Source organism: Mauremys reevesii, linkage group 5 (genome assembly GCF_016161935.1).
Source record: "Mauremys reevesii isolate NIE-2019 linkage group 5, ASM1616193v1, whole genome shotgun sequence".
Classification (NCBI taxonomy): domain Eukaryota; kingdom Metazoa; phylum Chordata; order Testudines; family Geoemydidae; genus Mauremys; species Mauremys reevesii.
Window position 1 is genome coordinate 111036365 of NC_052627.1, and position 11356 is coordinate 111047720.

General features: G+C 50.2%; 1 protein-coding gene across 1 annotated transcript; it reads left to right on the forward strand.

The window, feature by feature from the left end:
- Positions 1-2070: 2070 nt before the first annotated feature.
- On the forward strand, positions 2071-6167 carry NKX3-2 (NK3 homeobox 2). The gene is made up of 2 exons (XM_039541490.1): positions 2071-2897; positions 5373-6167. The coding sequence occupies exons 1-2, from the start codon at positions 2444-2446 to the stop codon at positions 5846-5848; spliced, it is 930 nt and encodes a 309-aa protein (XP_039397424.1). The 5' UTR covers positions 2071-2443; the 3' UTR covers positions 5849-6167.
- The last annotated feature ends 5189 nt before the right edge of the window (positions 6168-11356 follow it).

The window sequence follows — 11356 nt, forward strand, 5'->3', positions numbered from 1 at the left end:
TCCCAGTCCGCACGCGGGCTCCCCGAGGGCGCCGGCCCTGCTCCCCCCCCGCGCCTGGACACGCGGGGCCCCTGCCCCCAGCGCGCCGCTCTGCGCCTCGAAAGCGCCTTGCGTGTTTCTGTCACACACACACACACACCCCAGCCCCGGTCACCTACGCCAAGTGCCTGCATCTGTGACTCAGGCTGTGCCTCAAAACTCCTACAGCCACGCGCGTACCCCACACTCCCAGCCGCTGTTAATCGGTCCTGTACCCCACAAGCTCCCGGCGTGGCCCTTATAAACACACGGCACAGCACCCAGACGGTCCGTGCATGTTTACTGATAGTCACTTAAAGGTGTCGTGGGCTGCATATTTCACACATACTCCCTCATATACTTCCTATATGTCTGTTACCCTCTCCATCTCCCCCACCCCCCGTTTCCTTCGCACGTCTATGGCGCGAACCAATACACCTAGACACTACGTGCCAGAACTGATAACTACCCAGGAGCTCATGGGAACACGAGAAGAGGGAGCCCAAATAATATTTCAAGTGGCTTTATTTGTTCCCAAGCTTTAATCAGACCCTCATTCGTCATATCAAAGACGCTTCTTAGTTTCTTTACTGCGCAGGGCAAAGCGGGTATTTTTTTGGCGGAAATACTGAAGTTTTGGGAAATATTTTGAACGAGAATCGTTCATAATCAATCGGTTTCTTGGTCGAGTGTAAAACGACGCTGCTGCGGGCAACAAAATAAAAAACGCTGGAGGTTTAGATAGGTTTATAAAAGAGGCGAGGTTCAGGCAGTAAAATCGTGTGTATTTATTACACGATAAAAACCGCCAGTTCCGTAACGAAAAATCTTGAGATTATATTTTTCATTGTATTGGCCCTCATCACCAAGCCCAAAACTCAAAACTGGAGCACTGAGATTATAGTTTCCATTTACCTTATTAATACGCCAGTCGGGATTTTTCGATATTTTATTAGAGCGACAATGTTTTAAATGGGGAAAATAAAACATGATACTTGAGACACATTTGTTGTATATGTTTAAATAAGTAACATTTATAAGATACGTGTTGAGTCCATAGTTTCCAAAATGTTCCTGTTGTTTCGATTTATTTTCTTTCCGTCAAATAGCGATTTAGAAGTAAGAACGTTTTTAATCGCAGTAACAAAAAATTACTTTAAAGGTCCCATTAGATTAATAATCATTGATATAAAAGCATCACATTGTAAATAACTAAAATAATAGAAAAAATAACACCCGTTTTATTAAATTGTTGAAGAAATTTTGAATGGTCCCTATAAAGCAAGCAGCCCAAAGTCTGAACGTTTTTCTCCACAATATAAAGCTAAATAGCATACTCAGCTTTAATTCAGGCGCAGTTTTACAGTCCCTAACAGACTATGAAATAAATAATTTTAAAGACTCTTCCTAGAGAGCCGTATTTCAAAAGGTTTCCTAATTTGGAACACTGTTTACGTTTCCATTGACTGTTTCAACTTTAATTAAACCATATTTTACAAGTGGGTCACTACATCGATTTCCCAATTTAACCAACACCGAGGAGGAGGGGAAAGCACCCCCGAAACTCTGAGAGCTAATGATTCGGATTAAGTACATGGTTTTTCACAAGGAACGGAAGCATTTGTTTGGGGTGGGTTAAACCATAATATAGAAAGTGAGAGGACCGTGTACATTATAAATGGAAACCCGTGGCAATGCCTTTGAACCAGCACGCGTTTAGAATGAAAAGTTGAAGGGCTAATACATTTCTGTAAACCCCTTGGGTTAGGGTACAGAAGGTCTATTCGTAGCGGATGGATCGCTCCAGGCTTGAAGTGCGCCCGTGACATGGGCATGCAGCCCCCACCCCAGAGAGGAAGGGGTTAACTAAACCCACGTCCGACTCCCTTCTCCTCGCCCAGTCCTGTCCGAAGATCAACAGCTTCCAGCTGTGGCGCGCCAATCAACTCCCACCCCTGCGCGGAGCGCTGCCCAATGGGAAGGCTCGGGGTCGGGGCTGTCACTCATAGGTGAGGTATGACAGCGGGGCTGGGAGAAAAAGGAGAAGGGAAGAGCAAAGGAACAGCTAGAGGCAGGGAAAAGTCCGGCGCCGCGAGGGCCCCCGCTGCTGCAGGGGAGAGGGAGCGAGGGAGGCTCAGAAGCAGCCCCCAGGCCAGGCAGCCCCCAGGCTCTTATGGGAGGGCTGCATGGGAACGGCGTATTAAAGCCTCCCCAGCTCCCCACCGCCGCTCGCTCTCTCCGAGCCGGGGAGCAGGGGCTGCAGCCGGGGGCGGCGATGAAGTCTCCCAGCTGAAGGAGCGGGATCTGGGCGGAGACTGGATCTGGCGCCGGTGCCAGGGCAGGCGCTGGTGCAGCGGGGCGCTTCGGCGGCCGCTCTCGCTTGGGTGTCTCTGTGCCCGCTCCCCCCGCGGCGGCCCCGGGGCCGATGGCTGTCCGCAGCGGTAACGCCTTGACGCCTTTCTCCATCCAGGCCATCCTCAACAAGAAGGAGGAGCGCGCCCAGCACTCGGCGGGGCGGCCGCCGCCGGCCACCCCCACCGCGCCCGCTTGCTGCTGGAGGCTGTTCGGCGAGAAGGCGGAGGCGGGCGAGGCTTTGCTGCGGTCCCCGGCCTGCGCCCGGGCTGCGCCGGCGGCGGCGGCGGGGAGGACGATGGGAGCCCCGGCGGGCTGGGATTCGGATTCGGCGCTCAGCGATGACCACGAGGCCGAGAGGCGCTCGGAGGAGGAGGGCACCGGGGTGCAGCAGGGGCCGCCCGGCAGCAGCGCTCGCTCCAGAGAGGCCCCAGGTCGGGGGCGGCCTGCGCGGGAGGCTCAGCCCCGGGATCAGGAGGACGAGGCCCCGGGCCTCAGTGACAGCGAGATGTCGGCCAACATTTCAGGTACGCTCGTGTGGGGAGAGTCGGTGCAGAGGGCATGGGCCGAGGAGGGCCCTGCGGGGGGAGCCCTGGTGGCCCCCCAGTGCCGGCAGCTGAGCTTCACGTGCCTTAGAGAGCGGGAACTCCCGGTCCCCTGGGGTTTGCGATCAGCCCTCTGAGACCTTGGACACTGGTTTCCCTGTGTGCCCAGGTGCCCCGGACACTGGCGATGCCCAGGACCCTGATGCCTGATCCAGAGCTCTCTGCGCCCTCCAGTCCCCAGCTCCTGATTGTGGCCGCGCCCAGCGTGCCCTGCCCTGGTGCGGCATGGTGTGTGATTGCTGCCGGGCTCTCTTGTGCCTTATGCCTCCCGTCCCCAAGGGCGAAGGAAAATCGGTCTCTCCGGAGCTCTCCCGGGGCGAGCGCTGGCTAGTGGTTGTAGCTGGGGCATCTCACAAGGAAGGAGAATCAGAATAGAGATGGGGGGGGGGTGCAGAAGGACTCAGAGAAAGCCCGTGGTAGAGAGGTACAGACCCTGTGTGCGAATGGGACAGCTAAATAGATCAGTCACAATAACCATCCACCGGCCACCAGCTTTGTATTCTGGAAGTGCTCTTCAGACAACAAGTTGCTACAAAGATTCACTCGACTGGGCATGGTGAGAAGTTTACCAAGACCATAACTTTGCTAAGAAAAGAACTAGTGTGGGGGGAAGAAGAGCAGTGAACACATTCCGCGGGCTCTTGGTGAGGTATATTCCCCTGCCTAAGCCTTGGGTCCTTATGTCGGGGCTAACAGCAACGATGTGGGGCTCACAATTTTACTTTGTGCTAAAGGAAATAGAACGCCCCGGGCCTTGCATTTGGGGTCACACTCCCTGCCGGCGGCTTGGCGGCCTCCCTGCGGCTTGTGAGAAGTGAAATATTTTCTAGCTGTCTTTTTACTCCCACAGGCCTTGGGTCAGAGGCGCCTTTTCCACCGGGGATTTATTTATGTTTAAAGGGATAGGCCAGGCAATTGACAACAAAGAATAATGATGGCAAAGAAGGGAGCCATCCCCTCGCCCCTGGGTGCCAGACAAGTCCAGATGACACAGGCAGAATAGTGCAATGAAAGCAGAGAAATGCAAAACCACAGGGGAAAGCAAGCTCAGCACAAGCAGTCACGTCTCTTGCCCGGCGATTCAGAGCGTTTGCTGCGCTCTCCGATGTGCTCCCAAAAGATAAAAGCCATCCCACTAATAATCCCTCATTACCGATCACTAGCTTCCCTGCAAGCGCTCCTTCCTTATGAATGAGACATGTGCAAAGCCGAGTGTGCGAAATGTCCTAGGAGCCCCCGGAGCTCTGCCTCAGTGATGGTGGGAGGAGCTGGGCCAGCCCGTGACCCCCGTGGGACAGGGACATATTTCTAACATGTTCCCCGGCTGGGGGGTGCAGTGTAACCGCTCCCCTGAGCTGTGCCCGGCTGGAGCGAGTTTTGGTCCTCCCCCAAGACACCCCTGGCCTGGGGAACGCAGGGTGGTCCTGTTCTTGTCTGTATCTCCTGCCATCCCCCCTGCGGGGATGAAATGAGACCTGTAAAGCAAGGAATCAAAAGTCTTGAACTGTGCCTGCATAAGGAGGGGGTGCGGTGCGGCCCTGCCCCTGAGCTGTGCCTGGCCGGGTTTGGGGGTGCGGTGCGGCCCTGCCCCTGAGCTGTGCCTGGCCGGGTTTGGGGGTGCGGTGCGGCCCTGCCCCTGAGCTGTGCCTGGCCGGGTTTGGGGGTGCGGTGCGGCCCTGCCCCTGAGCTGTGCCTGGCTGGGTTTGGGGGTGCAGTGCGGCCCTGCCCCTGAGCTGTGCCTGGCCGGGTTTGGGGGTGCGGTGCGGCCCTGTCCCTGAGCTGTGCCTGGCGGGGTTTGGGGTGCGGTGCGGCCCTGCCCCTGAGCTGTGCCTGGCCGGGTTTGGGGTGCGGTGCGGCCCTGCCCCTGAGCTGTGCCTGGCTGGGTTTTGGGGGTGCGGTGCGGCCCTGCCCCTGAGCTGTGCCTGGCCGGGTTTGGGGGGTGCGGTGCGGCCCTGCCCCTGAGCTGTGCCTGGCTGGGTTTGGGGGTGCGGTACGGCCCTGCCCCTGAGCTGTGCCTGGCCGGGTTTGGGGGGTGCGGTGCGGCCCTGCCCCTGAGCTGTGCCTGGCTGGGTTTGGGGGTGCGGTGCGGCCCTGCCCCTGAGCTGTGCCTGGCTGGGTTTGGGGGTGCGGTGCGGCCCTGCCCCTGAGCTGTGCCTGGCCGGGTTTGGGGGTGCGATGCGGCCTACCCCTGAGCTGTGCCTGGCTGGGTTTGTGTGACCTTCCCCGTGAACCTGGCCGCTGGGGGCCTAGGCCTGCCCTCGGAGCGGTGCCTAGGAGGCCGCACTGCGGGGGGATGACGATCTCCCCTCGCCCCACTGTGCCTGGGTTTGGGTCCGTGCCCTGCTCCGGCGCAGCCTGGCCTGTCTCTGATCTCGCGGCCGTTGCTCTCCCCCGCAGATCGCAGCCCGCCGGAGGAGGAGGACGGCGGCAGCAAGTGCGAGAAGCTGCTGGCCGGGGAGGAGGAGCAGGCGGCCCCCAAGCCGCGGAAGAAGCGCTCGCGGGCGGCCTTTTCCCACGCGCAGGTCTTCGAGCTGGAGCGGCGCTTCAACCACCAGCGCTACCTCTCGGGCCCGGAGCGAGCCGACCTGGCCGCCTCGCTCAAGCTCACCGAGACCCAGGTGAAGATCTGGTTCCAGAACCGCCGCTACAAGACCAAGCGGCGCCAGATGGCCGCGGACCTACTGGCCTCGGCCCCGGCCGCCAAGAAAGTGGCGGTGAAAGTGCTGGTGCGGGACGATCAGAGACAGTATCACCCGGGGGAGATGCTGAGGCCGCCCTCGCTGCTTTCCCTGCAGCCTTCCTACTACTACCCCTACTACTGCCTGCCCGGGTGGGCCCTGTCCGCCTGCACCGCAGCCGCGGGGACTCAATGAGACTGACCAGCCCCAGCCCTCTCAGACCCAGAGCAGCCCCGAGCTCCAGCTGCAGGACTGTATGCACCGGACAGTATTTATTATTATTATTTTATTTGATTATTTTTATTATTGTTAATTGGGTAATTTCCCCTCCCTCTCCTGTCCAAGTTGTAACTTTTGCAAATCCCCCCCCCCCCCCGCCGCGGACTTTTGTAATTCGGCACCACTAGTTCATGGTATCCATGTTGTCACTCTATTCCGTGTAGACTTGCTTGTTTGTTTTTTTGTTCTGATTTTCTTGCTCCGGATTGATAGAGACCCGAATCTGGTGTGAGAGAAAGGAAAAAGAAACCCAGATCAGAACAGGAGATCAAGGACTCCCCCATGGGGACTGAAAGGAAGATTATTTTTCTCTGTTGTTTGTAGTCCTTGGTCTTCCAAATTATTGCAAACCGTGTGTGCCTTTTATGGTGCTGAATGTAAGGAACCTCTTTCAAATCCTCCGTGCTCTTTGTTGCCCATGTTACTCCTGTTCTTCATGGTCCATGGCAAAGGATAGATGTGTCACAAAAGGGTGAGCCCTGCATCAAAAAGCCCAGACCTCTTTTCTCCCTCGGAGCTTTCCTTGGTGGGGGCTGGGGGCGGAGAAGTATCGAGTTTTTAGCACTTTCCAGTTGTACTAAAGTTATTGTTATTTTTATATTCAATGTGAATATTTCTAGTCAGGCTTTTTAAAAATGGACGTAATGGGGAAAATTAGTACCATTCAGTGCCTTTTCTTTTTCCTTCTTTAAATTCGTCAGCAAACCTATCATGTGGGTTTGTGATCTACTTCAGTTATATAACAGTCTCTTTCTTACAAGGTAATTCGTGACTTTTTCCTCTTTTAATGGCACTGTGCACTCAACTAGATTATTTACTTTAAATGAATTGTGAATGTTTGTAAGCTATCCGCTGTACTTTTTTAATTTATAAACTTTAGTTTAACACATAGTTATGTCCATTGTGTCCTTTCTACGTTTTGCGTAGAATTCTAAATACGCCCAGATATTTTTCGTTTAGAAAGTATCTCCTCTCCTCTCCTACACTGGCAGTACTTATTGTTTCATTTCCCTAGCGGAAGACAGTTTAGATCAATACATTTTGGGTGAATCTGCGGACCATTGATGTTAGAGGTATTGACATATATTTGATCAAATATATTCAGAACAGTACTAGGTCTCTTTTCCTTCTGAGAAAGAGGTTGAATATTTTATGTCTAGTTAAATTACATTTAGGATGCAGTGAAGTCAGAATACTCGCTATAATTATAGGCTAAAAAGATAAATTCTGAAGTATTTGATTGGACGAGTACAATTTGACTTTACACAGTACACAATTAAAGTGCCGTTTATCCAGAGCGTACACTTTGTTTTAGAAAGGACTTGAGGAGTAAGGGTTTTGTGCACTGGATCGATTAACAATCCACAATCCGCTCTGGAGGAATGTGCGTGGGTGGGCAGCTTTGCTTTCTTTTATTTTTGATTATTATTTTTAACTTTTTTTGTTGTTGCTAGCAATAGTGAATCCTTCGGACGTCGAGGCCATATTTGTGGGGATTATATGGAGCAAGTCGTCGGCAGCCTATTTAATAATTTCAAACCACGGAGTGGCAAAATCGTTATTCCAAGTGTATGTATTTTCCACTCTCTCATTCCTGTGCGCAGTGCTTACCTAATAACCCTAGCACGCTGTGCATAGCGAGGGGTCCTACTTCACACGACGCTTAAAGCTGCAAAACTGGATCGGGTAGACGGAGAATCGCCTTCCAAACTTCCAGTTCTTAATTAAACTACGAAATCCATATAAAAATGAAATAGCCACTTGGGGCAGCCTCCCTCCTTTGAACTGATCCCCTAAAAGTTCCTGAAACAAATCTATAAAGACTACAAAATGCTGTGGCAGCATGATCCTCCTAGTGTTTTATTTCCTCTGGAATTGTACACCAGGGAAAAACACTGGGGGGAGAATTTGTGGCTGCGTGAGTTGTGTGTGTGCCGATGACTCTGTACTTTCCAGCTAAGGCTCATGGCTTTTTAGAGTATCACGCGTAAATTAAGCGTCTTTACGTCCAATAATTCCGTCCAGATTCCTATTAGGGTCCGGGACCGAATTCAAGAGAGCTGCGCTTTATTGTTTCATGCCGTGAAGTCCTTTTCACTTGGACACGGGCCCATGACAATGGGCGATAATTGCCAAGATCTCATCACTTTTCCCTGCCCTCTTTTGTTACACTACTTTCCTTTCCGGGCTGATTGGAGGCACTTTCGAATGATTCGCACAAAAAAGAATCGCTCAAAAGAACCGAAGTAGTGAAACCGATTTTGCAAGCAGACCTAAACGCAACCTAATATATTTATGCTTCTGGACGCGTGCGTGACTTGGGCCATGTCTCAATGCTTTCTCCTCCCCCTGAATCCCTAAAGCTACTTTGCCAATGAACCTTTTTTCTTGGTGGCTATTATACTCCACAAAGGCTCCAAAATTAAGCGTCTAAGGATTGGGTTTATGTGCACCCATCTATGGAATATGCCCCACCCACTGAATATACATAGATCTGCATACTCAGAGATTCATCTTCCTCCTTTAAATTATTCAGGGAAGGCCAACCTCTCCATTCCCTCTGCATGGTAGTGAAAAGCTGGATTTCTCTAGCAGCGATTTCCTCGGTGGGAGGAGAGACCTGGAAATCCACCGCCCGCCCCAGCGGCCTCCCTGCGCTGAGGTATCTTTCGTAACCCCAGGGAGTAGTTTGCCTTGGCAAGTGGAGTTAGGGAGAGTTTTGTTCTTCCTTGTAAATATCAGTTTTCACGAGATCTAGTTTGTAGATTTCTCGCGGTCAATGTTCAAATATTACTCCTGCAAGGAAAACGTTCAGAAACTCCAGTAGGGTCTGGTGAGGGAGCGACTTGGAAACGAGGAGGTGGGGGTTGTTTTATTTCGATTATGTTGCGGGGGAGAGAAATGGAACGTAATTCCTTAGACCTAAAGTATTTTCTCAGGCGAAACGCTCATGAAAATGAATGGGACTTTGGGGTTGCAAGTGCGGGGCCCCTCTCTGCCCCTTTAAAGTTCCTGATAACCCATCGTCCCTCTCAACACACGTCTGAACATTTGTTTCCGATTTTCTTTTCACTGCTGCAGCTTTTGCACGCATGAAGGCGCCCGATTTTCTCTTCCTGCAGCCACCTTTGCTTACTAACGCTAATTTAGACCGTCTCAACTGGTGTAAATTGTCAGAGCGCCATTGACTTCAAAGGAGTGATGATCATTTACACCAGAGGAGATCTGGCCTCAGCTCTTGGGTAGAGATTTGAAGGATGTGTTTGGGTTTCTAGGGTTTTTTGTAGTTGTTGTGAAGGAAAAGGGTTATGTTGAAGCTTTCTTTTGATTATAATTAAATGTGGTTTTTATTGATTGATTTTTAATCCATATAGTGCTGCAGGAAAATGTAAAATGAAAGTGTAGATTGTGTGTGTGTACTAAAGGTAAAAAATATCGAGGATGATCTATATGAAATTATTCTGACGTTTTGGCTTTTATTTTTATTTTTTACATCCAGCTATCGAATATTAAAACACTAAAATTTTTCTCTTGTCTTTGATAAAACCTGATGTTTAAGAAACAGTACATGTGTTTTAAACCCGAAGAATATGAAACTGATCATTCTTAACCCCCCCCCCGCCGCTTTTTAAAGTAATGATTTACATTTTATGTAGAAACAATTATCTGATTTTTATTTTCCCTTGAAGGGGAAAAATCCGCTATAAATCCAGCGTAACTTCACTGAAGTAAATAGAATTACTCTGGATTTACACCGCTGTGACAGAGTAGGATTTTGACACTAAAAATCAACTCTTCATCTCAAAATATGCATTTCTTGTTGTCATCAACATTGCAGTGATTAAATCTGAAATACGTGTCCTGGTTGAGATTTTTATATCAAAAGCAGGAAACCTTGCAAATCAGTACAATAATTAGTGTGAATAAATATCCACCCACGCGTTGGCAGAAAACGAGTTTTAAATATAAAAAAGTCGTAATCAGTAAAAACAAAAAGCTACAATTAAAGAGACGAGAAACCAAATTGTTGTATAATCTAATATTTTATTTATCTTTGTGTATCTTTCTATATATACATCCACATACATAAATGGACATGTTTCTCTATGCCCATAGAGAGAGAGGCGAAGCAATCAAAACAGGTCAGTCTAATCTTCCAGCCTAAAATGTCACAAGAAAAAAATACTAACAATTAAATCTCTCCGTCTAAAGGAGACTGTTTCAACCACATTGTGTCCGGTTCTTCCACTTGCTTGTTACTCTGACCTGGGCACGGTCCCCCGTCTCGCCCATCTCAACGCCACTGGGCCTGTGCTTAATAGAGAGTTGAAAACCCCGTGGACAAGAGATCGCATCTGCCCTTATTCCAAGGGAATCCACGTGAACTGTGATAAGGAATTTGTTGGGAGCAAAGGTGATGAAAAGGTTAATGGCAGTAACGTGGCCTCTGCCACTCTGTTGACAGGCGAACGGCTAAATACAAGGAGGGGATTTTTGTGGACTGGGAAATGTTTTTGCAGGCAAGGAACAAACAACGTACTTGGGTCGGGGTTTCGTTTCAGCTCAAAGGGGACGAGGGAGACACACGTGTGTGTGTTTGCTAGCAAGGGACAATAAAAAGGGGGCTTTGATTTCACTTCCTTGAAGAAGCTTGCAGATTGGAAATCACCGTTATATTTCTCATTCAAACGCACTGTGTAAAGTCAGGGTATTTCACCACTATTGCACCGCAAGCACAAAGGCTCGCTGCAGTAAACATCTGCATTTCGAAGCTCGATTAACGAAATAGAGCTGCTTCAGTGGCTGTACCTGCAGAATACAAGTCTGTATTAATCCCGTCTCATGTTCACTTGAATGAGAAAGTTGCCTGAGGACTGTAGGACCGCTGGCTCCCTAGGATTCCAGAAACACACCATCCCATAAGGGGCTGGCAATTTGCAACGTCTTCCGAAGCAGACTCCATTTATTTGCAGTCTTTGCATAAAATTGTAGATAAACAATGTAGCAAAGTGTTGAACAGGCACAAAAGAGGCGTATTTGAGCACAGCAATCCACAGATGCTGGGAGATCTGAGGGATTTGGCGTAGACAAGCTAAAATGTCATGTTAGGATGATTTTTTTAATTGCAAAGGGTGCAATTGTTAATGATTGCGGACGTAAGAATCATTTGTGGCTTTAAAGCAGCTTATGAGCAATAGGGCACTCCATTATCGGTGATAGTCCTCCGGATACAGGACAGTCTTGGGTACGGAGCCAGCCTGCAGTAACAGCCCGAAAGGACGTGGGATGTTAGACCCTGGAAGAGGTAAGGCAATAGATAAATACCGAGTCTTATTATTTACACTATTAACCATTTCACTGCTGATTTGCATATCAGAAATATCCACCAGATAGTTATCAGGTTCATCTCGCCTTATATTTTTA

What these genes read in the sequence shown, in the direction of transcription:
- NKX3-2 (XM_039541490.1), top strand. Translation starts at nt 2,444, where the DNA reads ATGGCTGTCCGCAGCGGTAACGCCTTGACGCCTTTCTCCATCCAGGCC. An exon ending in GATGTCGGCCAACATTTCAG is followed by an intron (nt 2,898 to 5,372) that starts GTACGCTCGTGT and finishes TCTCCCCCGCAG; the next exon opens with ATCGCAGCCCGCCGGAGGAG.